The sequence below is a fragment of the Monopterus albus genome, unplaced genomic scaffold, assembly GCF_001952655.1.
Source record: "Monopterus albus unplaced genomic scaffold, M_albus_1.0 scaffold5.1, whole genome shotgun sequence".
Taxonomy (NCBI): Eukaryota; Metazoa; Chordata; class Actinopteri; order Synbranchiformes; family Synbranchidae; genus Monopterus; species Monopterus albus.
The window spans coordinates 1,078,692-1,106,488 of NW_018127885.1; the positions used below are offsets into that span (position 1 = coordinate 1,078,692).

Sequence of the window (27,797 nt, forward strand, 5' to 3'; positions counted from 1 at the left end):
TCTTTCCCTTTACACTTGTTTCATGTCTCTTTGTCACATACACAGCTTCACCCAATTAAGAGTCTCTGTTTGGCCTGAAAAGGTCTTCAGGTGTGAGAAGATTGCTGTTTAGTGAAGGTGCCATGTCTATTATTGAGATGGAGAGAGGACACTGATCTCTCTCAGCACAGGATAAATGAAACCCACATGCTGTTAGGAACAGCACATAGTTTCAAAAACAAAACAAACTATCAAAAAGATACAATTAAACAACTGTACTGTAATTTATAATAATTACTTGTCTGTGGTAACTTATTTCATTATACAGACATGAGTTGGGCCAGAAACAGTCTTACCAATTTTGGATTTTTGTGGATTTGCAAAAAGTCACTAACAGATCTGAATCTAATCCAAAAAATAAACTGTCATTCCTAAATCATATTTAAACTGAGCAACCCTGGGAAGTTTCTAGATTCTGCTCATTTATGCAATTCTATGACTGCAAGAACCACATACTGGCAAATGTGGCTGACAGTTGCTTTCAAGACCCTGCAGTGCAAGAGTTTAATGTTGGATGTTGTGTGACTGATTGAAAGAGTGCTGGGAACTCCTAATTTACTCAAAATTTGGTGGTATTATTATTCACCATTCTGAGTGTAAGGCCTTTTGTAGGTTTACAGAATCTGGAATACACAGAAATTTACTGGATGAGTTATTGAGTTTGAAACCTAAAACCCACTGTGAAAAAAGCTCTGTCAGTATCCAATGTAATGCAGAACTTGGAGGTGCCAGATTGTTGGATTAGATTAAAAGGTATTTGATGTCTTTTGCAGAGACTCGGGAGGACCGCACTAAGAGACTGTTCAGACACTACACTGTGGGATCCTATGACAACTTCACCTCATACAGGTACAGCCTGATGCTACTGCAATGTGCAGGTCATGTTTATTAGTGTACTGTGTAGTAAGGAAATTTACTGGTCTTATCACAGACTGCTCCCATATCGTAATAAGGTGCACATGAAAAGCAGTTTAAGTGCTTTGGAGCTGCTGCCACCTAAAGGCATCCTGCTGCCAGTGCATCCAGTTTTGAATGTATAATTGTATTGCATAATTCAGTTTAACAGAATATATTTGTCACAGTCATAATATTCTGCATTCTCTACATGCATATGTATGGGAACATACATGGCGTTGTGCTTCACATGTGTATGGTTTCCTGTCAGTATATTCTTATTTAATCTGTTAAATTTTTTGACTCTTAGTTCATGTCTTTTTTCTCCTCTTGTCTCAAGATGAGATTTACTGCAGACAGAGTGAGTGCTCCCTCTGTTCTAAATCAGATTTATTAGCTCAGCGTGGAGTAGCAAGCTACATGAGGTTTTGTCATGATGGAGATTCTTGGTTTAATGCCACACTATGTCACTTTGAGACAGAGAGCTACTCTTAGTGAGCACTGTTTCCACCCTCTTTCTCAGCATTTTTATGAAATGTCAGGTTCTTGCATTCTAGGCTTTAGTTGGATTTAATGTCACCTGTGTTACCAGAGCTCCAGGTTTTTTGAAGTAGCATTACTACAGGCACTAGCCTGTGAAAGTATAGCGATTTGTTTTGTGACAGGTATATTTCCAATAACCAAATATAGTTTAGTTAACACCTGGAGAAATAGAAAATCATGTAAATTTCTTGATGTTTTCCAGAGGTGCCACAATAAAAATGAACACTGCACAAAGCTGCAGCATGTTACAACTATGATGTTTTAAGGGGCATATGCAACATGTGAATGTCTGAATCAAATACCACTTGCACATTCCAGTGTGAGGTCCAGGGAGGGCATAAACATGGTGAGATGCTTTGTATAATTTTGTAGATTTATATCTGGACTGCAGCCTGAAGAATAATAGAATCACAAATGTCAAAGGCCAGGTTTATTTTGAGGAAACATTTCTTAGTTTGAAATGTGTCTCACATCAGAGTTTTTACTTTAGTGTGTTATGTAGGCAGATCAGAGATTCTGAACAAGGACAGTGACCTTATTGCATTAATGCAGCATTTTGGGGCAGAGATGAAAGCAGAGTGGATAAAAGGGTTTGAAATGAAATACAGCATCTTAGTGGTGCTTAACCAACACACTTTTCTGTGCATAATAATCAGAGTAAAAGTGGATTGATAGCATTCTGTGAAATCAAACCTTTGACCTCCCTCCTGCAGAAAGGTTTGTTATAGGTCTCCTGGCTCTAGCAACAGATGCTCTGTGTTCCCTTGGTAAGTATGAGAGAGTGGAGTGTAACTAAGCTAATGGAGACTGCAGCCACCCACTGAGTTGCAACCTGAACAGTAACTCTCTACATCTGCCTCGGCTGTGAGTCAGGATGACTGATAATGGTGAAAATCACAAAATACTACAAAGCTCGTGGCTTCTGTGAGGTTGTTCAGGCTGTAAACTGGCAGCAGTCCCCTGAATGGCAGTTTGTTGTGAAAAGATTTAAAGATACACAGACAAGTTTTTTGCTGTTTGTGTACACCAAGATTAAATCAAAGATTAGTCAGCATGTTATAGTCATCTTGAGGTCTGACATATTTAGGCCACTTTTTAAATATATTATTTTCAGAATCAGCTTTATTTTTTTTATTTTACATTTAAATCTTTATTTACTGCAGTTTCATTTACATCTTTCTCCATCTAAATAAATTAATACTACTACAACAACTCGTACTTACCTCATACCTGAACATTCCCAGTCAGTTTATTGAGATGGATGTGTAGTTTGAATGTTTTTTGCACAACCAGCCATCATACTTATATTCCCTTATATTCAACTGCTTTACTAACTCGACTTTGGTTTTGGCTCATAGACCAAGGTTGTGCAGTGCAGCACAAATTAACCCCATCCAACAGCCTCTCCCTCTCACTCAGGAAAATCAGACAATGATGAACTGCTCACTTTCTTTTGCTTCTTATCCCCTCTGTCATTAGTCTGGGCTGGGGATAATACTGCATTTGAACCATCTCTGTCAGATTCTTTAGCAGAAGTCCTCGACAGCCTCCTCACCTGCAGTCTCATCAGAAGGATCAGCCAGAAGATTGATTCACTCTTAGGTTTTATCCCAAAGATACTTCAATCATGAGGACTTTCTCTCATCTGCTCATTCTCTGCTCTCTGGTTAGGTGTTTGTATGTGTGAGTGCAAGCACCTACTGTAGTATTACTGACATTGTGGGGACATGCCATGTAAATTGTTGATGTTTAGGGAGACGACTTGGTTCAAAGGTAGAGTGAGGTTAGGGTTAAGCAAGTAGTGGTTATGGTTCACGTTAGGTTAAGTCTCTAGGAAATGAATGTAAGTCAAAGTAAAGTCCCCACAAGGAATGAAAACACACGTCTGTGTGTGCACCTCCAAATCCTCTCACTTCTCAACCCCCACCGACCGACCCTCTTTACTCTTCTGTCCTGCCTCTCACCCTTCTATCTTTATATGTGTGAGGATGGTGCTGGATTCATACCTGCTCTCCCTCTGCTCTCTCCTTCACAGTGACTATATCATAGAGGAGAAGAATGCTGTTTTACAGAAGAAAGAAAATGAGGGGTTTGGCTTTGTCCTGCGAGGAGCCAAAGGTGAGATATACACACACCTTTTGCCAGAACAATCATATTCACAACCTACTGTCCCTGTTTTCAATGCGTGTGTGACTGATTTGATGTAAGAAATAGTTTACAGATCTGAGTCATTAAGTTCGGCTCAGCCTGTGCTGTTAATGTGTGAGTCAACAACATGACCAGCTTTGGTCAACACTTTTCTTTGTATATTCAGATGCACCCAGGCTTCTGTATATGTGTGTGTGTGTACATGCACATGAATGTAGGGCTGTGTGTGTGTGTGTGTGTGCATTTAGCCCCTTGGGTAGTGTCATCCTTGGCTGAGCTGTCAGCTAGCTGTCCCATCTGTTCCCCACACATGGCGTTCAGCTTTGGTAGAGACACACTCCTCCCTCTGCTCCTCTTATTTCTGTCATCGTCCCTCTGGCCTGTCCTTGTTTTTGTTCCTCTCTGTTATTCTGCATGACTTTCATGTCCTTCCTGTCCATTATCATGTAAAAATATTTTTACGTAATCACTTTCATACCATCCAGTTCTCAACTGAAACCGCCACTCTACTCATCTCTACCACCAATCTCTACCACCACAAATTAATTTCACTCATGCACGTGCCAGCTTGCTGCTTGGGAGTGTTACTATGGTAACCCCTCTCAGGCACCTTGCTGGGAGTCCAAGTGTGCTTTACTGCTCCATCACTCATGGATCTTGGCTCACCACATTCTCTTTTACTTGCCCTGTCTAATACTCCCCAGTACCCATAAACAGACATACACAACTACACACACACTGCAGTTCACTTAATGATCCCCTGAGATCTCTCATGTGTCTGATTTAGTTGGATTTGTTCCAAGATTAAATGGACTTTGTGGTAGCACACTTGCATTACAAAGTGTGTACTGTACAGTACAAGTTTGTTTGTTTTGTTGAGACTTGCATGAAGTTGTACATGTGAGGATGAGTTTATCTGCATCTTTATGTAGCAGTAATATCATTCAGGTGCAGCAGCAGTACATCCACACAGAGCTAGTATTATTCATATCTGATACACTTGGCCATCTTTCATTAGTCAATATAATTAAAGACAGTACAAATTAATTAAAAGATTTTGGTTATTCTAAAAGGAAAGTTTTAAAAATTAAAAATGTCTTAGAGGGAATTAAAATATAGCATATATAAAACAAAAGCCCAAATTTTCCAAATAATCTTGCAGCCTGTGATACATTTTATGTTGTGACCTTATTAAAGCTGTGGATTTTACTTCACTGGTCAGGGTGGGTTTTCTCTGCATTTCTTCTCAGCTGAGACACCTATTGAAGAGTTCACCCCAACCCCAGCATTTCCTGCCCTGCAGTACCTGGAGTCTGTGGATGTGGAGGGAGTGGCCTGGAGGGCTGGTCTGAGGACAGGAGACTTCCTCATCGAGGTCATTAAGGATAGGTCACTTACTTCTTTATCTGTATCTATCTTATTACTGAACACACTAGTGATGGCCTCCAATGCAAAAGAAATACTAGCAAGTGCAGAATTCTGTAGTCCTTTAGTGCATTTGTAGATGTGATGCAGATCTAGTTCCTCTTGTGCTTGTAAACAGGGTTTGTTAATATTTTAAAATGTAATCTTCATTATAACTTATTTTATTATAATAGTTTTGTCTGTTTTTTGTCTTATTCTGTCTCTGTTTGTTTTCCCTTAGGTAAATGGGGTGAATGTAGTGAAGGTGGGCCATAAACAGGTGGTGTCCTTAATACGGCAAGGGGGCAACAGGCTGCTGATGAAGGTTGTCTCTGTCACACGCAAACCTGAATCTGAGGAAGTTGTTCGTAAAAAAGGTAAAACTCAGAAAGATGGAATAAGATCGTCTGTGCCTTCCCTTTAAATAAAGTACAAGCTAAATTAATAGTTCAATATGTGAAATGCTACATTTTAATTGTAATATTTATAAAGTCATTTGTGACATTTCTCAAATGCTCATGTACTTATATTGTGTAAATAATTTCCATATGAAATGTTGCTTCATGTGATAAATTTATATGTGCTTTTAGTAAGGACTGTCTCAAACATTACTAAATCCATTCATTTGTATGGACAATAACTTGAATAAAGCTTGTTCCACTACTTATAATGGCTTAATTAAAGTGTATTGTGGGCTCATAGAGATTTTAGCATGTCACATGTAATTTCTAATTGGATGTTTCAGTTAATTGATGATAAATTTTGAAACTGTATATAATATATTATAATGGAGAAATGTAAGTTGGTTTTATGCACAGATGACAAACAGTAGGAAGATATGTGTGTTTCTGATGTCAAGGTGATTTCTACTACATGTCCCTGCTGTAAATTCATGTGGTTTCCATGTCAACCAGAGCTTGCCATTACTCAGCTCCTACATAGTCCTGGCACTATGACCTCAGGACTATCTACACTACAGCTGTGCGTGTGTGTGTGTTTATATGTGTGCTAGAGTAGAGCGTACATGTTCTTTGGGATTGCTGAGATACAGAAACAGTGATAATTGGGTTTGGCCTAGTTTCACTGGGACAGCACTGTATCAATTAAATTCGGTTCCTCTGAGCTTTATGGTCTCTCTTAATCTCTTTCTCCTTCGGTTGGTCTCCCTCTGAGGTCCTGGTCGATGGATTTTGTTACTGTTGAGTAGAGTCAGGTTAGAAGTTTGCCTGTTTCTAGCCTTTGTGCTAACTATCTGCTAGCTATAGTCTATAGCTTTAGCTACAGTATAACTAGTTATAGCAGTCTTGAGAGTGGTATCAATCTTCTAATTTAACTATCAGCAAATAAGCATATATTTCCAAAGTTTTGATCTATTTCTGTAGCATGATTGTTTTTTTTACATTTAGTATATTAATGCATACGGGCAATTGAACCACACCATAGTATAATATTATGAAAATATGTATGATTTTACCTTAAAGTAGTGGCTTGTGTCCTTTGCTTTTTGTGAGGTTATCTTCCATTGTGTTGTTGAGCTTGTGATAACACAGATATTTGGTAGGAGCTGGAAAGAGAGACAGACATAAGGTATAAGTCAATGGTCACTAAGACACCTTTACTGAGGCAATTATAGAGAGACACGTTCAAGTCCTGAGACACAAAGTTTGCAAACAGTATAGTGTTTCGGGGATGAGGAAGAACAGGATTCTTCACTCCTGTTTCAAACTTCTAAATGTCTTTTTTACATCCTAAGCCACCTTGAACATCCTTTCCCGCTGCACTGCTCCTCCAGTGGGACTTACTCTGCATATTATGCCGCACAAATGCAGACGCATGCTCACAAACAGACTTGCAAGCAAACACACACTCTCTGCACCATGCAAGGCCTCACTACTGCCACCGTTGCCATGGTGACTACACTGCATGTTTGAATTAAGCATTACATTACAGCAAAAGGATCTCTCTCTCCCTCTGACTCTGTTCCTCTCTCTTTCTCCACCCTCCTCCATCTCCTCTGCTCCCTGCTACTGTACCAGAATTTGCAGACTGAGGGAATGAAGATGTTTGATATGGACTGTGCCCAGGATGGCGTATGTACAGTACACTAGATCTGCAGCTGCTGACGACAGCAGGACAGTTGGGCTTTAGTAAGGCACTAGGGCATCTGTGGGATTAGGAGATCTGTCGCTCTACAGTGGTGCATTGAGTGTTAGCTGGTCTGTCTCATAGAGTGAGATGATCTAGTTGTATTGTGGGGTATTGATAGGGAGCACAGGTTTGTTAAAACATGTAGAGACTGCTGCTGTATATGTTTATGATCATTGTTGGACTACATTGCATTGTATTGTTACTGCGGGCTTAACATGCTTAAATACATGGCTGCATTATTTTTAATTTAGTCAATTGCAGTGTTTATTGTAACCCGATTTAAACCTGTAAGTGTGTACTTTGCATGTGGCGCTAACATTTGGTGGATGTGTCTGCTACTTTGAATGGGACAATAACAGCCCGGTTACCATGTGTGTATGATAAAATTGGGAGGCACCCATGAGTTTTGGGGTGTAAAGTGTGCAACGCATCATTTTCCTTAGCTGTCGATTTTAATGTCATTTCTTCATCTGTCAGTCCCCATTAGTATGTCCTCCCTCTGGGAGTTTTTTCTGTGTATCTGCATGTGGTCCTGCATGTGGGAGGCTAGGCATGTGTGTATAAGCTTCTATGCTTCTGTGTTGGTGTGTTTCTGGCTGATGCACACTGGTAAATTCCAGACAGGTAGCATATTAAAAGTAAGATGGATGAATTTCTCCCTCTCCTTGCCACACTCCTTTTCCTCATTCTGCCTACAGTGGCAGACAAATTATGTTATTTGGAGTGTAAAGGGATGATTCAGAATTCTAGGAATGTTACAGAGAGGACCGAGCTGTACATTTACTGCCTCTTGGCTCCTCAACAGAGAGGAATTCTTGCAGCACAAAGACTAAAAAACTGAAAGTTTTGGAGACAGACAGATACATTTTCAAGTCATCAAACCAACAGAAAACAAAACATGAAGAAGCTGGGCTCCAACCGTAGCCTGAACAAGGTCCGGGCTAAGTTTGAGTCGTCCAAGTCATCTGAATTTGATCAAATCAAAGCAGCGAAGACGGGATGGGTTGGTCGTCTGGAGGATGCTAGGAGGGCTCTGAGCCGCAAAGCAAAAGGACATTCATCCCCCTCAACTTCATCCTCAACACCATGCCTTTTCTCCACAGCTCCACCACCACCCAAGAGAGCTCCCAGCACCACCCTGACACTGCGTTCCAAGTCCATGACCGCTGAGCTGGAAGAACTGGGTGAGTGTTAAAAACCTGGTATGCAAACTCTGTAGTCTCTCTTTTTCTGTAATATTTCTGCTTTCTCTTAAAACTTGTTTCTCCTGACTTTTAGAATAGTCACTTCTGTTGGCTTGTTCTTGTCATTTTCCCCTTCTCTGCTGACGCTGTCTTTTTCCCACTAAGCCTCTGCTCGGAGGAGAAGAGGAGGTGAGTCTGAGGCATGAAACTGACACCCCTCTGAGACTCATAAAGCTGATTTACCACTGCTGTGTCAGTTTAAGTGGTGTTGATTAGAACATAGGAGTAGAACATTTGAAACACATGGACACTGTCTTTCTCTTTCAACTCAGTACTCACTTTCTGGTGGTCATCACAGAAACACAATGAAGTTGTATTGAGATAGTGCAGTGATTTTATAAAATAGCATAGAGCATGAACTCACACTGTACTGCATGTAATGGATTTTCTTCTGTGTTAGTAATGTCAGAAATGATGACACAAATTAAGTTGCAGTAATTTAGCTCTGGCTCATTTTCTTCCCAATAGAGAGACTAGATGAGATGTTGGCATCGCAGGAGTCTATGTTGCGTTCTCAGCCCTCGGAGTCAGATTACAGAGCAGCCACAGTAAAACAGCGGCCTACCAGCAGGAGAATAACACCAGCAGAGATCAGTGTGAGTGTACCTACACACAGCAGCCTGGCATATGCCATTATGCTGGCATACATACAGACTCAACCTGACACAGCATACTCAGCACCTGGGCAACGTTGTATGCAACACTGCGCACGTATGCATGCACTGCTTTGTTCTCTGTACTCTGTATGCAACTTTTGGAGTTTTACTGAAGCATCAAAGACATTAAAACTGTCTATCATAACATAGTTACTTCTCGCTTTTGTTGTACTGCAGTCACTGTTTGAGAGACAAGGGGTGACCCTGCATGGAGGTCTTCATCCAGACATTGAGCGAGGTCACATACCACTACCAAAGGGGATGTCCAGGACCAAGTCTTTTGGTAAAACAATCACCCATCCTGTACATTTTCAAATAAGGTGAATGATAGTGTATCTTATGTACAGTATGCTTATAGGTAATCTACTAAAATGTAAAAATATATAAGATAAGGATCCTTCATTATGCTTTTGTAAACTGTATCACTGTATCCCCAAAAGAACAGCATGTGGGCCTGCTGTCCTACAACAAAGAAAATGAAGCTGCATCCTATCAAGTATAAAGTTCACATTGAGGAGAAATAATTTCCTCTGTCAAACATTGACAGATTAGTTAGAATATATACTTAGACTGTTCAGAATGTGCAACTGTGCTTATTTGATATTCACAGAAACAGATTTGCAGAGCAGATGTTCAAATACAGAGCCTCGAGATAGATAACAGTGGCAGGAAAAAGTAAGTGAAGTCTTAAGAATAAGAGTTCCCAGCATCAGCACAGGACACTGTTGGAACAGTTTTAGTTACCCTCCCTATCTACAGGCATAGCCTCTCAGTCCCTCAGCAAGATCTGACAAATTTACACATTTCCTCATGAGCACAGTTTGTACTGGACAAGAATGTTATAGAAAGATGTTTAATCATTACTACATAATAATAAATTCCCATTACAGTGTTCACAAGGAGCACCTGCTGATGTGAATCATACCTCACAGAAAGATACAGTATCTCAGAAGACTTACAAACTGGAATTGATGAAAGGCTGAAAAGGGATACAACATGGTTACCAACAGTTCACAGTTAAGCACATTTTTTTTGTCAGTGAAAAAGATTTAGTATTATGACTACTCTCCCTTGAAGTGGGTAGCTTAGAAGACTCTAAAGGCACAATGCAGATCAGACAGCGAGCCTAAAAAATTGAAAAGCCCAGAGTAACAACTCAATTCTTATAGGAATCATTGGAGCTGGCTAAATCTCATGAGTCTATTATATGCAAATCATGGTGCATGAAGCATTGTAAGAAAGAATGGTCTAAAATTCCTCAGGTCTGATCCATAGCTACTGGAAGTGGTTGTTTGAGGTTATTACTGCCAAAAGAGGTTTGACTATTTATTAAATCACATTTTATGACCAATTAATGCAGAAAACCAGGTAATTTTCTTTCCACTTAATATGCATCATATTAATTAAAAGAATGTTTAAAAGAAGTCACAAATTACATGTTACTAGTGTATTTGTGAGTTTGAGCCACCAGATAAGTTGTTAACTGTGTGAATTAACAGATTTACAGAGGGATGCATTCCAGTGTATTCTGTATGAAGCAGCTGTGGAGCTGCTAGGCTGTTTTTTCATTAATTTACTCCCCAAGCAGATGATTTGTGATCTTTCCTTCCTCATCAGGTGCCACTGAGGAGGATCACCTGGCTGCCCTGCAAGGCCAGCACCGGTTTCCCCGCAGTTCCTCTATGACAGACAGTCTACGAGACCACCCACAGCCCCATCACATCCCTCCACCCCCGCAAACAGCACCTCCTCCTCCTCCTTACTACATAGACACTGGTCCTCCCCCAGCATTCTGCCCTCCTCCTCCCCCATCTAGGACCCAGAGTCAGGGCCATGAGCCTGGAGGACGCTCCACCTTTAAGCCCTCCTCCTTGGACCTGCCTTACGAGGCAGCTCACCGACAAGCCACACACCTTGAGAGACAAAAGAAAGCCCGCTCGATGATCATCCTTCAGGACACTTCCCATCTACCTGTAGAACCTACAGAAATTCCACGTCCTTCTGCTGCTACACCACCTGAGCGAATCAAAAGAAAGGGTCGGGTTATTGACAACCCCTATGCTAATGTGGGTCAATTTAGCATTGGACTGTACACGCCCACCAAGCCCCAGAGGAAAAAAAGTCCCTTGGTAAAACAACTTCAGGTAGGTTGCATGCTGGACATTCATTTTTTTATTTAAATTTTTATGTTTTATTTTTATTACATTATTTTATAAATTATTTATATTATTAATATTTATTTTTTAACTGCTGGAGACTCTCACTTTGACATGTATGGGTATTTTTATTCTTGCTGCAGGTGGAAGATGCACAAGAAAAAGCTAGTTTGGCTTTAGCTGCTGCCCACTCCCGAGAGAGCTCACCCTCAGGACGACACCCACATATTCATGGGCACACACACACCAGCCGTGCAGATTACTACCAGCAGCAACTGATGGCTGAGCGAGAGCGAATGCGTGCCCAGGGAGAAATGTTGTTTCAGGGTAAGGGTCCCTTTGCTGCTGCAATTGCTGGAGCAGTCAAAGATCGTGAGCGGCGCCTGGAAGAGCAAAGGAAATCTACTGTCTTCCTGTCTGTTGGGACCATGGAGGGGGCATCTACCACCAGCTCTGAGGTCCCCTCTCTGACTCAGTCTCACTCCATAGATGAACGGATGCTCACTCGAGAGCTGGGACAGCTGCCTCCTCCTGCCTTGGCCCTTAGCCCCTCACCTAGTGGGACCACCTTTATCCATCCGCTCACAGGAAAGCCCCTGGACCCCAACTCACCACTGGCTCTTGCGCTGGCCGCAAGGGAGAGGGCACTGACCTCCCAGTCCCCAACTAGTAGCCCAGAGCCTAGGACTAAACAGGAGCGGGCAGGCCAGGGTGTAATGTTCACTGACACTAAGACCAAAGAGTCTCCACATGGTGAAGGGGCACCTGCATCTCCCCCTTTCTCACCCAAAAGCGCCAGGGCAGCGGGGTATCTGGTTGGACCCTCCCCAGCATCAATCTTAACTCCCCAGCCCACCAAACCACAGTGGGCCACATCACCTTCACCCGTATCATTCCGGCAGGAGATGGAAGCGAGAGTAGAGGAGAGGAAGGAGGAGAAGAGACTAGAGGATAAAAAAAGTATGTTGATCAGTATTATGGATACTTCACAGCAGAAGACAGCAGGGCTAATTATGGTGCATGCTACCAGTAACAGCCAGGTTGTTGGGGTGGGTTCAGAACTAGAACAGGCACCTGCCCCAACATCCATGGAGCCCAGCAAATCTCCAAGTCCACGGGCTAAATCGCCCAGTCCCACTGTCTCACAGCCCCAGGCCCAACTCCTGGCCCAGCCTCAAACTCAGCGTCCTGCCAGTCCAGCCCAAGAAAAGAGTCTGGCTCAGGGAAGCTCCGAGGAGGATGTGGATCCATACACAGTGACCCTGCCCCCTGCAATGTTGTCCTCCAGTGATGAGGAAACAAGAGAGGAGCTGCGTAAGATTGGAGTTGTTCCACCACCAGATGAGTTTGCTAATGGGTTGCTGGCACAGCGGATGCCAGTGTCCCCAACTAAACCTGCCACCTCTCCCACCACCCCTATAACACCAACACCCCAAACCCCCTCAACCCCAACAACCCCCACTGTGACTCCCACCCACCCTCAGCCTCCACCTCCAACCAGTGCAGCAGCTGTCTCAGGGAAGCCCTCTGACCCCCTGGAGCCCCCAGCGGTGAGCGAGTCTGCCTCTGCAGCTGACTCAGGTGTAGAGGAGGCTGACACGCGCAGCTCCAGTGAGAGAGAGCGAGACCACCATCTCGAGACCACCAGCACCATCTCTACAGTCTCCAGCATGTCCACATTGTCCTCAGAAAGCGGCGAGCCTGCCGACACACACACCACACACACCTCCTATTCCGACGGGCAGACTTTTGTGCTCGACAAGCCGCCAGTGCCTCCTAAGCCTCGACTCAAATCCCAGATAGGAGGCAGTAAAGGCCCCGTCACCTTCAGGGACCCTCTGCTGAAGCAGAGCTCTGACAGCGAGCTGCTATCACAGCAACAGGCTGCTGCCCTGGCTGCTGCGGCTGGTGGAGCTGGGCTCCCCTCAGGTGGTTCAGCTTCAGTGACTGGGCTAGCACCCACCAAGCCGCGCTACCTCTTCCAGCGGAGGTCGAAGCTGTGGGGGGACCCAGTGGAGCCCCGTGGGCCAGGGGTTGGGCTAGGTATTGGGAGTTTGGGAAATCTTGGTGGACTGGGACTAGGCCTGGGCGCAGATGAGGGAGTGAAACCATCTGTTATGGGGGAGCTCAGTTCACGACTACAGCAGCTAAATAAAGACACTAGGTCACTGGGAGAGGAACCACTGGGAGCATCATTTGATCCAGGGAGGAAGTCACCTGTAGCAGGCGCCAGGTAAGAGGCACTCTAGTAGAAATGTACCTCAGGACTGTATTTAACTCTCACTAACAGAACAAATGATTGTATTAAAAGTAATGATTTTAAGTTTCATTTATATCTTATACACATATGGAGGCAGAGACATCAGTGTTGGCACACAAATGCAATGCCAGTACCCAGTCTCAGAGACAAGGGTCTCAGCTTGATTAAAGGAATACAATTTATGGGAATACAGTACTGTATGATGCAGCATCAGTAAGCAGAAAGCACACATAAGGTCTAAGAAAGAAAAGAAACAAACTTGCTTCTCTGCAGTTGGGTTTTTCTGCTGCACAATGCTGTTTTTTTGTCTGATTTCTTTTTTCTCACCATACCTGAAAGTACAATGAAGTCCTTTATATTTCTGCAGATGTGAGGACACCGAAGACAGTAAACCTTAAGGTTTTAGCCCCTAGGGTAAACCAAAGCTTTCTTAAAATATACATTTTCCTAACAAGCCTATCAACTAATCCCAGTTAAAGAGAACAGCCCTTTTATACATTTTGTCATGCACTTTCTTTTAAATAGCATTTGTTACCTTATTTGCATCACCTGATTTTCTCAGTGCTACTTTACATTTTTAAAATGAAGAAGATGAATTGTTTGGCTTTTCTGTGTTTTCTATAACTTGCTGATTTTAGAGATATAAAAGAAGTACTACTATTGATGGCTCTGGTCTTGGATCTAAACTTGCTCCTTGTTTCCATAGTTACAGCTCTGCTCCTTGGCTGTGTGTGTCTTTGTGATAGATTATGTGTTGGTGCAAACAAGGTAACAGGCCCTGAAGGCATGCACTTCCTGAAAGACTCTCCTCATCTCACACACACACACTCACTGTTGGACTTTAACCTATGACTCTGCTAGTAGCTACCCTTCCAGCTTTTCCCTGAGCTTTTTCCTTGTTCAAATAATACACACTACATCCTTATATCCACAGCTCTTTGCAGTAATCACTGATATAAATTCCATAAGATTGAATCTGTCTTTTCCTTATTATCACTGTACCCCATCCTACAGCAACATCAGTGATAACCTCAAAGATTTAAGGATGTATTTTAATAACTATTTGAACATGACTGAACCACTGTATAATGGTGTGTCATGTTAAAACCATCCCCTCATGGTCTCCGCATTAACAGCCATGATAATGACGAGACAACCAGACAGTCCTGACCTTCTCAAAAGTCCACATGGTGCCACATGGACTAAGGGTCAAATAAATGGTGGTCTTCTCTTTTCATCTACTCAGGATTTGGCTTACAGCTTTTCCTCAGGTGTAAAATAATCAGTCTCAGTTGTGTTTTTATGGCTTGGTAGGTTGTACAGTAACATCTAACATCTAATCTTTGAAGAACAAATGCTGTCTTTTCTGGCTGTCAGGTGTAGGTCTGCTCAGCTATAGAACTTATTCTAATTGATGCTAATTTAAATGTGATGTTTAGAAGAGTAGCCCATCTACGCAAATTTCAGATGCTATTGAGTTTGATGCTTAAAACCTTGACCCTCTCCTTTTTTCACTTGTCTTCACCACATTTCATGTGAAGTGAGTGCAGATTTTTTAAACAGTATTTCACTACTGATTAGGAGGAGCTAAAAGATATGAAGAGACAACTTAAGACTGAGAATACTTTAAATGAATTCTTTCCCATTCATCTCATATCATACTTGGTTCAGCAAGAGAAACTGACCAACTTTGCACACCTGAAACTAAAGGGCTTCACATTTATGTGTTACCATCCAGGTGTCAGCAAAATCAGTTGCATTGCGACCTGGAATTGGAAATGTACTTTGATGTCAACAGAAGTCTGCTGCTGCTTCATGTTGTTCATGTTAGAGGCCAAATTTTCCTGTCATGTAGTTAGCATAAGTTCTTAAAAACCAAAAACAACCTTTGTCGAAAGTAAATACTTCTCTTCCTTTTACCAGTATTGTATTATTATTATATTGTTGCAGCAGCAATCTGTTACCAAGAATATTTGTTTGAAAAGCTATTTTTAAGACAATGCATTGCTTGGGTAACCACAAATGAAATATGTACTAGAGTCTTCATGTGACACTGAGCCAGTCTCAGTCTGATCCATACCGCAACATAACAACTTCTGGATGGAAAAGGTGACCATGATATCATTTACAACATCCCATGTAGCACACAGCTCAACTGGGCTCACCCTTTCCTGAGATTATATAATCAAAGTCATCCCCACCATCTCCATTGCAACACTTGTTTGTCTGAGGCCATGACAAAGATGATCGATCACACCATCATTTGTCTCACTGCCTCTGCATGTTTGTCTCTTCACCTACATAAATATTTCACATAGAGCACAAGCATCCCAGCACTATAACTGTTTTGTTCCTCCATCACCTACCCCATGCAGTGTGTGCCCCATTTAAACCCCTTCAAAACCTCACATGCTGGTGTATTTTGTCCCTCATTCACATGCTGTGTGTCATAGCTTTGGGTGGTTTAGAAACTTATGGTTCTCCTTTTTTCCAGTTTTGCTTTTTGAGTTTTGGTTTATGTAATTTGCAGAACTTTTTGTTTTTCAGTGATTGTGCTGAAGATGGCCAAGGTCCCTGACTGACACACATCTCATATATACAGTGTAGCACCTAAATTAATGTACTTACTGCTTTCAATATATACAAATATCAAAACACATTTGCCAAAAAAAGAATAGAAGTTCACATTATTTCAGATAAGTGCTAAAACTACCACAGAAGTCCAGGGACATGTGCCCTCCTTTTGTTTGTTTGTGTTTGTTTGTGCAGTGGTTGATATGTGAATAGTGTGCTCATTTCTCTCTCATGTAACCCACTGGTCAGACCTTCCAGTGCTGAAGGCTGCTCTGCTCTCTGTGACATGCAAACACATCAGTTAACACCAGTGCACAAACAACACTCATAGACACGTTAATAAACGTGTGCATCCGTAGACTCACAGCTACACTCACACAGTCACACATACACCTGTGCACATTCATAAGGCATGTCAAAGACAGCGGAGTTGGCTGAAGCAGGTTATAAGTCTGGCTGGCAGGCTGCATCTCATGGAATGATGCTAACATTCTCTCCCATTGCTCTCTCTCTGCTCACCTTGCATGCTCCGCCCTGCTGCTCTGATCTGATTGGTCTAGAACTGACTGTGCGCCCAGGAGGGCCGGACGACTGTGTAAGTGCGCATGGAGCTCATCTCATATTCGTCAGCTCCCTGTAGTCTCTTCATTTTCCAAACCTGTGTGCTGCCTAGCTACCTTTGTTCTAATACACGCTTTAGTCCAAATCTCACCCTTATCAAAAGTCGCTGACATAAGCAGTAGAGGGAAAGCATATCAGAGCTGTTAGACACCAAGCTAGACAAAACTCTCATGCTAGTTATAATCTCTAATCCATCCCTCTCCACCTTTATGACCATCCTTTTCACCATTAGATCAGTAGTATACTAATGGCCACTCGTGGACTGTTTTCACAGATTTATGCTTCTTTATTTTTCAAAATAGGGTCACAAATAAAACAATAGATAATCCAGCATTTTTTGGACTTGAAAGAAAGTGGAGTGACTAATGGTATAGCATCTGCTGCTACAGAACTGTCAGTTTGTTGTAGTGCAGCTCTTCCTCTACATGCTGCAGATGGTAAGATAAGCTCGGTTGGTCAGTGGAACCCTAGATGGTAGTGTTAGGGTGATTTTTATTTTTCAGTAGCCTTACTGCATTGAGGTTTTACCTCTAAGGTACACTAAGAGTGAAACATTTGGAGACACGTTCCCATTCAATTCAATGGGAAAGTGTGTCAAAACATTTGACTGTTAGTATAAATAAGTACTCATTTAATTAAATGAAGCTGAACTTTGGAAACAAATGCTGCTCATGGCCTTTATTGTAGCATCAGTTTAAAAATGCTGTTATAGTTATACACACTACTGCTTTGTCATACAAAAGCATTTACTGTGTGTAATTTTACTTGAATGAGAAGTAATGTGCAATGTGAAGCTAAAAAACAAATGAAATTCAAAATCTGCATGTTTGTACTTTATCACATTAAAATGTGAAACCAATGCTTTCAGTTTAGTTCTATCTGCAGTGTCACTGTAAAACAATACATCTGTTTGATACAGTAAATATGACCTAATTCTAAGCCTTTAGCTGGTTGTGCATCACAGCAAACACAAAGTATGCAGTGTGCCTTAACAGGAAGTAGCTTTTGATTAGATTCATGAGGAATAAAAGCTTTCAGTAATGGTCATAAGAACTAAGTATAGGGTGGGTGTTATTGAAAATGGAACCTTATTTATAAATACATATATTCCCTGGTACAGTTAATGTGTAATATGAAATCATGATCTCAGGTGATGTTTTCATGAGTCTGTAATAAGATTTTTACCCAGAACAGTAAATGATCTCACAAGCTAAACACTGTGATGTGAGGCCTGCTGTCTTTTGAAGTCACTAACCTCTAGCTCACACTGACTTCAGCTTTAAAACTAACAGCATTTACACATACTGTATAACCCAAAGCTTTGTCTCCTTTTCTTCTTCTTTGTTTTAACATTGTTCACCTTCAGCTCCATTTGTGAAACCTTCTCTTTGTCTTCTATTTGTCTCCACCAGACTTTTCAGCAGCCTAGGCGAGCTCCACACCATTTCTCAGAGAAGTTATGGCACTACATACACCATCCGCCCTGGCAGCCGTTACCCCGTCACCCGACGTACCCCCAGCCCAGGGTCAGGCTCACCTGATCGGGGTGACCCCCTTGGAAGATTCTCAGGCTTTGGCCTACCAACCTCCCCGACTACACCACCACAAACCATTCTCAAATCCTCAAGTCTCAGCCTACCCCAGGAGCCTAAAGAAGTCCGCTTTGTAATGAGGAGCTCCAGCGCCCGTTCCCGCTCTCCTTCCCCGTCACCCTCTCATTCCCCTGGCCTGGGATCACCACTTTTAGCCCTCCGGCCATTTCACCAAAAACCTCTCCACCTCTGGAACAAGTACGATGTTGGTGACTGGCTGGAGAGCATCAATCTGGGGGAGCACAGAGCTGGGTTTCAGGAACATGAGATTGAAGGCTCTCACCTCCCAGCTCTAACCAAGGATGACTTTGCAGAGCTGGGAGTGACACGGGTTGGACACCGCATGAACATTGAACGAGCACTCAAACTGCTGCTAGAGAGCTGACCCCTGCCCTGAAACACAGCAACAGCTGCAAAGAGAGATGAAGATGGAATGGGCACGAAAGCGTTGATGAAAATACAGAAAAAAGATAGGCGCCGCTCCTCTTTTTCTCTGGCTGCTTTTATGTTCTGCATCACAAATGTTTACTTGTGGTTCTCAGCAACACTTTGCGTTATCCATTAATACGCCACACTGAAGAGGAGGAGCCTAATACATTCATCCCCCTCTACTCAGCCCTCAGTGTCTGCCCTCCTCCTTGCCTGCAGCCAATTAGATCAGACCTCAAGATGGGTACTGGTCTTTCTTTGCCGAGGGAAAACTGCATGAGCTCCAATTAAACCATCTGATTGGTGAAAGCTTCAGTTGTTCCCTCAGTAACACCCACACTTTCTCTCTCACTGCTCTTTCCTCTCCTCTCTACCTCTATCCCTCTATGTATTAGGCCCCTGGAAGCCTTTTGCAGCTTGAGTCAAGGAGGAGGAAAAATCATTTTTGTTCAAAACAGAAAGCTCAGTTGCCTTTCAAAAATATTTATACAGAGATCATCATCATATGTGATGAACACAGGACTATGGACATAGCTGACACAGCTCTGAAAAGGTGTGTCTTCTCTACACCTGCTGTTGTTTTTAAACCGAAGACTTTAGAGCCCAGAGGTGGAGCTCCACAAAGTAAACCACAGGAGAAACCCCCTCCGCCTTGGAACCCAGACTGTGCTATCTATTATATTTGGAGAATGTTTAACCAACACTCGTGGCTTTTTTCACAATCAAATTTTTTGGTTTTCCAAAGGGAATATTATATATATAGGTATTATATAATATGATGTATATGTATCTACATATAGCTATCAGAAGAAAAGACAATGTTGCAAAGAAGAAATATAATAAATTCCTCTGCACGTGTTTTTGGTTTTTAGTATAGAAGGCAGAGAGAAATCTTTAAATTTATTCCACCAATAGTTTACTCACTTCTACCAACTATATAGGAAAAAGTATATAGATATAGAAATGAATTTTACGTCATAAGTATACAATTTCCTTATGGTCACCCTTTCTTGAACTGTAGCATGATGAGTTGCATCATGTCTTGAAGAGAGTTTGTTGCTTGTTTTTATTTTCTTGGGTCTTCCTTCATACTAAAGGGCATCCCGTAATGTGAGCCTAAGACCTCAGATGACACCCATCCCTACAGCTTCATCTATAGATGTTACTGACGTGGTTCTGTCTCTCACTTAGCCACCAAATGAGACAGGTAGTTGTTAAAAGGGGATCTTCATCTTATGCCTGTTAATCATTCAGGGGTGGAAGTTTGGGACACTAGCATGGAGAGGAGGTTGTTGGCTGTTGTTTTAGTACTACCCATTAAAATTCTGACCTGTTAGGACATTTTAACACCAAAACCGTATGACAAATGTTAGAGGGCTAGTAAAAATTTCCATCCCTGTAACCCCTAAGGATGCTGCACAACATCTGGCATAATGAAAGAAGGTCAACAGAAGGAAACCCAGGATGTTTCTCAGCAGCAGCAGAGAGTAAATAATCATAGGAGTGCCAAATAGCAGCAATGTTTTGCAATTTAATTTCTCATCCAGAAAGAAGCCATAAAGTTTTGAGTGTGTGAACCTGGCTAAATTAAGCTTAAACTCCTGAAAAAAAAAAGCTAATATTTTTCCTTACCTACTTTTACCTGGAGTATAACCACCAGAAACCTGTCATACAAGGGCTTAAATAAGCCAGACATAAAGTATAGGCCCTTCTAATATGCCACGGCAGGAAATTTGTCTAATTTATCAGGCTGTGGGGATAAGAAAGTCTCTGTAAGGTCTTAAAGAAAATTCAGTATTTTATAACCTGGCAGTGTCTTGCAGTTTCACTGCTTCCCTGTACCTCTACAATATACTTAGTGAGTAAAATGTTATCACAGATGATGGCAGCCAGAACTCTAAAAATAAGACCCAGGTTGTAAAAAAAACTGACTTTTTTTTTTGTTGAACAGTACAAATTTACAATTGTACTCATGAGTAGCTTCTGCTGGCAGTGAGTAACAGTGAGTTTTATTCACACAACATAAAATAGTATTCCCTCTGACAGAAGGTTGTCATCTCTATTGCCAGTAAAACCTCTGTACATCAACAGCAATTGGTCAGTATGCCAAGGCAGTTTCACTTGGCAAGAGTTTGTGTGCTTATTATTATTTTTTGCTAGCAGTTTGTAAAAACGAGTGGTGAATATGAAGTTGTATCTGGGTTGTACGAATAGCACTCACTGCCTCACTGTGACCTTACTGAGTATTTTACTTCTGACTTGTGTTATGTCCACAGACTCATTTGAACTTTTTTTTTTTTTTTTTTTTTTTTTTTTTTTTTAAAAAACATTTGGTGTAGCGTGTGAAACATACTTAAATCTGTCACTCATTTGATTTTTAGAATGGCAGAAAAAAGGAGAAAACTAATAATCCTGTCCATTCTAAATGTACTTACACTTGTAAAACATGAACTACAAATATTTGCTTTTTTAAAATCTCGAGCAATGTATATATGATAGATTTCATATAAATTTTGGAAAGCAAAAGTATATAGATCTATATATGAATGTTTGGCATATATGCATAGTTAACCACCTGTGGAAAAGGTGAGCAGATTTTATTCTTTCTATGAACTCTTGAACTTTTGAACTCTGAACTATGAACTAGGGGATTTGCACAAAACAAGGTGACAAGGTGCTAACATAAAAGCCACCCATTGTCCAAGCGCATGTGTGTATCCACTGTAGATTCCCTGAATCTCTCTGTGTGGTTGTTCCTCTTCACCACGTGTGTTTGACTGTGTGTAAAATGCTTGTTTCCATGTTGTATTGTTTGAGAGGGAGGATGAGAATGTGACAGTGAGAGAGTGTATGGTTGATTGTTAGGGTTTACATGTTTGGAGTCCACTATAGCCTTACTGTATTACTATCAGAGATTCCCGGCAGCGGCTGTGTCTCACACACACACACACACACACACACACATGATGCATACACACAAGAAAAATGCAGACATGCATACAAATTCAATTTCGGATTGAACATCATTGTTTTACGTTCTTATTTTGTACTGAATGACATCTTTAAAAAGTGAACTGCCCTGCTCAAGAGGGACAGACAGGCAGAGAGAGATTACCATGGGGTACTGAACAAAACCATTGTCACATTTTATATTGCAAGACAACTCACAACAACTCACTTTGCAATTGTGTAGGTATAGCTTATGCAGTGTCACTGTTCTGTAGTTACACCCACTCCCTAATGGCATTTGTGCTCCTTACCCTCCACTCTGTCTGGCAGCACTCCTTTTTCCTTTTTCAGACCTTCAGTTTCTGAGTTTTGGATATGTTATATGAGGTAGCCCAGTGCAGAAAAAAACACAAAAAGTGTGCCAAAAAACAACTTCTAACTCTGTCTGTGTTTCAGGACCATCTTAGTTACAGCATTCATTAGCTGTTGTATTCAAGATTATGGTGCCATCTCCTGGATATCTTGACAATTACAGATATTAGATTCTGCTGTATTTCCTAGTGGTGGAAGTACAGTCGTATATATTTCAACTGGAAAACCTTTCCAAAATTATTATTCAGTTTGGCTTACTGTTCCTAAATAAATACAACTAACAGTTCAAACACAAACACTTGAGACATAAAAGTGTGCAGTCTGGACTCACACAGTTTGGCCTCGTTAGAAGAAACAGTGCTGTTATGAATACCTGATTGGACTGTTTTATAAGTTTACCACAAATGCAAAATGAGCTATGTGTAACAGACCTGCACACCATTAGATCAAATTAGTTTAGTGAAGGGTTATTTTTCTTATTTTTTAATCAACAAAGCACAATCTGCATAGCGTAGGGGGAACGTTGTAATCTTTTTAAAAACCCACTGGGGTCTGGTCACCCACTGGAACCAGTGATCTTATCAAAGGGGTTTTTCTTTCATTGTTGGGTTTTCTCCTTGTTTGCACTGTGAAGTTTAGAATGGTGGATGTATCACTGCAATACCTCAGCCTTGTCTCACAGGTGAACTTCCCCTTCTCAGCATCTGTTGACCAGTCTCCCAGTGACTTCTGGCCACTCATAGGATTAGAAATACCCTTCATTTGAATACATGAAAGCCCAAGTTGAAATAAAAGTTATTCAGAAGCTACCTAGTATTCCTAATGCAGCAGAGTAAGGGTGATAGTGAAGGTTGAGGCAAGATCTGAGATGTTGCCCAGGATCTCCACCACAAAGATATATGTTTGTTATATTATGTAATAAATTTATAATTAAAACATGAACTACGGAGACTGAATTCTTGGTCCTGCTAATTCAGTGTCCCAGTGCGAATTATGAGTAAACGTCACATAAAACCACCAAATATAAAGACAAAATATACAGTAGGTACTTGGTTTGTGTACAATGTAATCATACAGAAAAACTGAATTGTGTATCAGCCTGTACTACACTGATTTAAAGTCCTTCATGGCAATGCTCATGCCAATATGAATGAATGCGTGAACTACCTCAAATCTGAAACTGGCACAAGAGTACAACAGCTGATGTCCACATGTATATGACTGGCAGTTGTATCTTATAAAATGCTGGTGTGAAGTTGACTACTTAGTGCTCTTGTGCCTACTGCTGAATCACACAAAGTCATAACTTCATTTGATTACATGGTACATTAAGTTTTCATTTAAATGATGCTGAAAAATCAACTTTACAAAGCAGCCAACAGATGCAGCTCTGTACTGGCATTGCACACAGCACTTTACAAATGCTAAGAACAGCAGCAAATACAGCTGATATTCACATTCTCTTGGCGAGTGTTTTTAATGATAACATTATTTCATGACACAAAGTAACTGGTTTTCACACTTAAGCAAACATTCAGTCTCACTGTAGAATTTTCTATTATAATAGTACATGTTCGTTAGACAAAGTATGAATGACAACACTAAAATAGCAGCTAAATGAACCTGAACAACACCACAATTCCTCAGTTTTTAATGTAAATTAAATAAATTTTCCTGCCAGTGTCACTGGACAGATGGAGCGCAGTGACTTTATCCTGACTAAAAGATTGTTAGCCATCCTCCAGTTGTAGAATTACAACCCAAGAGTATAAAAGCAGACCTCCAAAATGACATAAGGACAAACAATATGTCTGTTGATGGTGTCTGTCGCTAAAAACCACAGATAAGATATTTTGACTAAAAACAATCTATTTGCAGAATCAACCCCAGAGGGGGATAAATTACCCATGAGATGGCGAGAGGGTTTGGAGGATCTTTTAAAATCTGTCAAACCAACTCGGGAGTCTTTGCTTTCAGTTTGTCCTCTTCTGCTTCTGAATCATCTTCCTTCTTCTCCAGGTCAAAGTTCTATAAGAGGAGTCACAATTATTTAAACAACTCATTTCAGCAACAAAGCAAGAAGCTTTAGTTTAGACACTTTCCACATGAACTAAAACATCATCAGAAATGTAAATTGTGTTGAGTTCATGACTGAGCCAGTGGAATGATCCAGGTTTTAAGTAAGCATTTGGGGGAAAAAAAAATCTATTAGCAAAACAACAATGGCAGATTAGAAACCGATTAAGAAGTTTTGTGGAGCAAGTATCGCACACAAATATTTTTCACTGTTTGCAGTAAACACCATTTTATTGGAATTGGAGAAAGTACACAAGCTTAAAAGATGAGCACATCAGTAAACGGACTTGGTGTTTAGAGAAATGTACCTCTAGTTCTTGCAGTACTTCATCCATGAAATCGCTGGGGTTTTGCTTGTAATCCACTGCTCTCTTGATCGTCTCTCTGAACATCTGTTGTGACAGTTATAAGCAGAACTATCAACACACACGGGCAGCTCAAGTGGTCTGAATGATTTCTACAATTTTACTAAACTATAGGCAGAATTAATGTGATACTTTGGCCTAGAAAAAGAGTCCTGTTGTAACCTCATGCTGTCAATGACTGTCTTGTAAAATTACACACAAATTATAAAATTACTAATGACTGAAATGCATGAACATCTGGAATAACTGACATTAATACTGCAGGAGAATAAACAAAACATCAAACCTTAACTACATTAGTCCCATCAGCTGCAGATACAAAGTAAAATGGGAGTCCCTGCTTCTTCCCAAAGTTAAAGCTTCTTTGAGTCACCTTCAAATCAGCTACACACAAGAAAAAAAAAAATCCATCTGTAATTCTAGAGTTAACTGTGATGGTCAAACAGTGAATCAAATAGAGGAAATGAACAATGTGTGAAAACATACTTATTCTGCTGTAACTTTAATATTGAATAGTCGTAAGAGCTAAGAGCTGTACTGTATATTCACTGTCATGCACAGTGTCATAACCAGACTCACCATCAATTTTGTTTGCGACCACACAACAGGGTATCTCTGGTCTGTACTCTCTCAGCTCCTTATACCAGTTGGCCAGGTTCTTATATGTGATCTTTCTTTGAACATCAAAAACCTTGAAGAGACAGTACAAAAGGGTTCAGCTTGCTTTTCTGAGTTCAAGTGGTGAAATCCAACAATCATCTGACATGCTCTTGTTGCCAGTGCCCTGTTACAGAATCAACATTTTCATTTAAATCCCGTTATACGACTACTGTTGAGTAATATTTGTGTGATAATCTCTTCAAGGTCAAGTGTGAAAGCAAAATCTTTGCCTCAGTGGCTCATCTCAACTCAAATGCACTGTGATACTTTATCATTTCTTGGAAAACATACAACGGACAACCAATATGTAAGAGGGTTGTTACACAAACAATAGTCCTTACTTTTCTGAGTATAAGAGTTTAATATTCTCAGTTCCTGGCAGGAGGCAAGTAAAGGAAAAGGAAGGCTAAATGATTACTGAAAGGCACCTGGTTGGATTAAAACACTTTTGAAACTTTCTTGTGTGTGTCTTACCATGATGCAAGCATGTGCTTTGTGGTAGTAGGATGGATGCATGCTCCGAAACCTCTCCTGACCAGCAGTGTCCCAGAAATCTATGGATCAGAAACAAAAAGCCGTCCCTGCAGAAACAATGCAAAGCCTGGTCCTGGCTGATCCTGCTCATGGAAGCTTTATGGGTGATTGTTTGGTAAAATTATGCTATCACTGGGAGCAGAACAAAAATAAATCCACAGTACATACCGACTACTGCTGTCTTGTTTCCCACAGAGGCTGTGTGTTTGTAGAGAGTCAAAGCATAAGTTGACAACTGCTGGGGACGACTGCAGAAAGAGTTAAGGATCTTTGCCTCTCAGGACAAAGGATCTGCTGCGTTGGAGACAGCATGGTCGTGTGTAGACAGCTGCTGTATTGGTCACGGCAAGATGGTATTATATGAACTATAAAAATGACTTACAGATACTGTTTTATTTTAAATTTCTAAAGCTGCAAAAGGATATTATTCGTCCATGAGAAACCTCTCCATCAGCCTGTCAGAGCGAGAAAGAGTTAAACCATTGCGTAATGTTTGTTGTGTGACAAGTAATGTAGTCAGGAAAATATCATGAAACACAAAACAACAATGAGCCAGAGTATGTTACAACTAGGTTAATACTCACTTAGATTTACCGACAGCGCTGTCGCCCAGACAAATGATCTTCACTTGTTCCTCTGCATCGTATTTTTTCTGGTCCAGTTCAGGGATGCTGTCAATGTCACTAGCCATTCTCCACTTTTGCAGTTTGTATATATATTTATTATTATTATTATTTTCACGTGGATACTTGTATTGACAAGCACGTATCGTGCCTAAAAAACGCGATACCTCCCACAGGAGCTAGCAACCGGTGGCTACTGACAACGACAGTGATATTAGCTAGCTTGCCATCGGTTACCTGCGGTTAACATCGTGTGTCCGCTCGGTACCATTTATTTCACTGGTTCGTCGGTCCTCGCATCAAACCAAATTGAAGGCAGCTGGAACTGTGAATAGTAACGTTACAGATATGGTCACGTTTTCTTCAGCGCACTTGGAGAAACGGTTGCGAACAATTAGTTGACACCCGGCTAGCACTGTTGTATGATCGGTGATGCCATTTACTAACCAAGGGTGCGTTTTCAAATGTCGTTGACGGTTCTGAGTGTATTATTCTCATATGATACAAAGAAAAGTTTAACGGCTTTCTTTACTCATACAGAACCCACAAGTATTAAGCGTTTGTAGATGCCGTATGATGGTTTTCGTTTCTATGCAACGAGACGCTCGAAGGACCTCTTCATTGTTTCATGCCGTCCTTACATGTGCCTGTCAAAAATGCTCTCAGATTCAGTAGATAAATACTTTTTGGGCGCATACAGTCATTACACAATGATATTTTGAAACAGTAACCAACAGCCATATATAAAATGCAATACTGAAAATGTTTTTTTTCTCTTGGAGGACATACAGGGTCACAGAGATTTTGAACTTGTAAAAACATCTTCAATAGCCTATGTATAGAATGAATTTTACATGTAGAAACATTTTGACCGTGTGTAAAAACAAACTTCAGTATTTGTAAAAACTTGTTGAATGTGTGAATAAAATTAAACACAATAGCAGCAGTAGAAGAAAAAAGAAGGAGGTGGAGGTGGAGGCATTTGAAAGGGAAAAGAAATGAACTGGATGTACAATTTTAAATAACTCACTTAAAATAAGTGGAGAGAGAAGAGTTAGAACATAAGTTAAGAATGTATGGCTTGGACGAATTGACTGAAAAGTTAGGCAAGTTGAAGGAATTGGGACAGGTTTGAGAGTTTATTTAAAAACTTTAAAGTAAGGCTGGGCAAGTTAAAGCGTTAACCTCGCGATTAACGTAATATTTCAATAACGCGGACAATTATTTTATCGCGCGATAACGCAGTTTATTTTTATTATTATTGTTATTTTGAAAGTCAGTCTCTCCCTGGCTCTGAATACACATGCAGACAAACCGTGGGTCACAGGAGGGATGGGATGTTGTTCAGTACTGGCTTGAGATGGTCGTCATCATGTGTCTCAACCAATAAGAGCATTTGGGGCGGGCCTAAGACAGGAAGTGGAACCGAATAGAACTGGCGGGACAGAAAAATGGAGAAAGGTAAGGCACTCTTACATGGACATTTTCATTTTAAATCTCTTCCGCACGG

The 27,797-nt window shown here is 41.0% G+C and overlaps 2 protein-coding genes across 13 annotated transcripts in view; one reads left to right on the forward strand and one right to left on the reverse strand.

The window, feature by feature from the left end:
* Nucleotides 1-21,033, forward strand: part of shank3a (SH3 and multiple ankyrin repeat domains 3a) — a 166,570-nt gene extending 145,537 nt beyond the window's left edge. For 3 of the 10 annotated variants that reach the window (XM_020611874.1, XM_020611883.1, XM_020611900.1), the window contains 11 exons: nucleotides 813-888; nucleotides 3,512-3,594; nucleotides 4,875-4,999; nucleotides 5,270-5,405; nucleotides 8,280-8,360; nucleotides 8,526-8,549; nucleotides 8,889-9,016; nucleotides 9,254-9,359; nucleotides 10,694-11,220; nucleotides 11,376-13,465; nucleotides 18,100-21,032. In XM_020611874.1, the coding sequence (XP_020467530.1) occupies nucleotides 813-888; nucleotides 3,512-3,594; nucleotides 4,875-4,999; nucleotides 5,270-5,405; nucleotides 8,280-8,360; nucleotides 8,526-8,549; nucleotides 8,889-9,016; nucleotides 9,254-9,359; nucleotides 10,694-11,220; nucleotides 11,376-13,465; nucleotides 18,100-18,664 (3,941 nt within the window). In that variant the 3' untranslated portion in view covers nucleotides 18,665-21,032. Of the gene's footprint in view, nucleotides 1-812; nucleotides 889-3,511; nucleotides 3,595-4,874; nucleotides 5,000-5,269; nucleotides 5,406-8,279; nucleotides 8,361-8,525; nucleotides 8,550-8,888; nucleotides 9,017-9,253; nucleotides 9,360-10,693; nucleotides 11,221-11,375; nucleotides 13,466-13,859; nucleotides 16,662-18,099 lie in introns of all 10 variants that reach the window. The other 7 variants (XM_020611935.1, XM_020611943.1, XM_020611892.1 and 4 more) reach the window with 5 other exon arrangements.
* Nucleotides 5,551-26,942, reverse strand: rabl2 (RAB, member of RAS oncogene family-like 2). 3 transcript variants are annotated; one of them, XR_002275831.1, is made up of 10 exons: nucleotides 26,249-26,942; nucleotides 26,090-26,119; nucleotides 25,833-25,912; nucleotides 25,605-25,684; nucleotides 25,050-25,161; nucleotides 24,757-24,854; nucleotides 24,414-24,497; nucleotides 23,935-24,057; nucleotides 6,503-6,592; nucleotides 5,551-6,224 (listed from the first exon to the last, which is right to left on the reverse strand). XR_002275831.1 is itself a non-coding variant. In XM_020611964.1 (9 exons), the coding sequence occupies exons 1-8, from the start codon at nucleotides 26,353-26,355 to the stop codon at nucleotides 23,977-23,979; spliced, it is 672 nt and encodes a 223-aa protein (XP_020467620.1). In that variant the 5' UTR covers nucleotides 26,356-26,942; the 3' UTR covers nucleotides 21,048-22,785; nucleotides 23,935-23,976. The 3 variants fall into 3 exon arrangements, 2 of the variants coding, with proteins under 2 accessions (XP_020467620.1, XP_020467611.1); XM_020611964.1 differs by lacking the exons at nucleotides 5,551-6,224; nucleotides 6,503-6,592 and adding an exon at nucleotides 21,048-22,785; XM_020611955.1 differs by lacking the exons at nucleotides 5,551-6,224; nucleotides 6,503-6,592 and having other exon boundaries at nucleotides 23,482-24,057.
* Nucleotides 26,943-27,797: the final 855 nt, after the last annotated feature.

Excerpts from the sequence above, each read along its gene's own strand:
- rabl2 (XM_020611964.1), bottom strand. The coding sequence starts at position 26,355 with ATGGCTAGTGACATTGACAGCATCCCTGAACTGGACCAGAAAAAATAC. Across the intron at positions 25,162-25,604 it reads AAGCACATGCTTGCATCATG|GTTTTTGATGTTCAAAGAAA; the intron begins GTAAGACACACA and ends TGTCTCTTCAAG. Across the intron at positions 24,498-24,756 it reads ATGGGACTAATGTAGTTAAG|ATGTTCAGAGAGACGATCAA; the intron begins GTTTGATGTTTT and ends CTGTCACAACAG.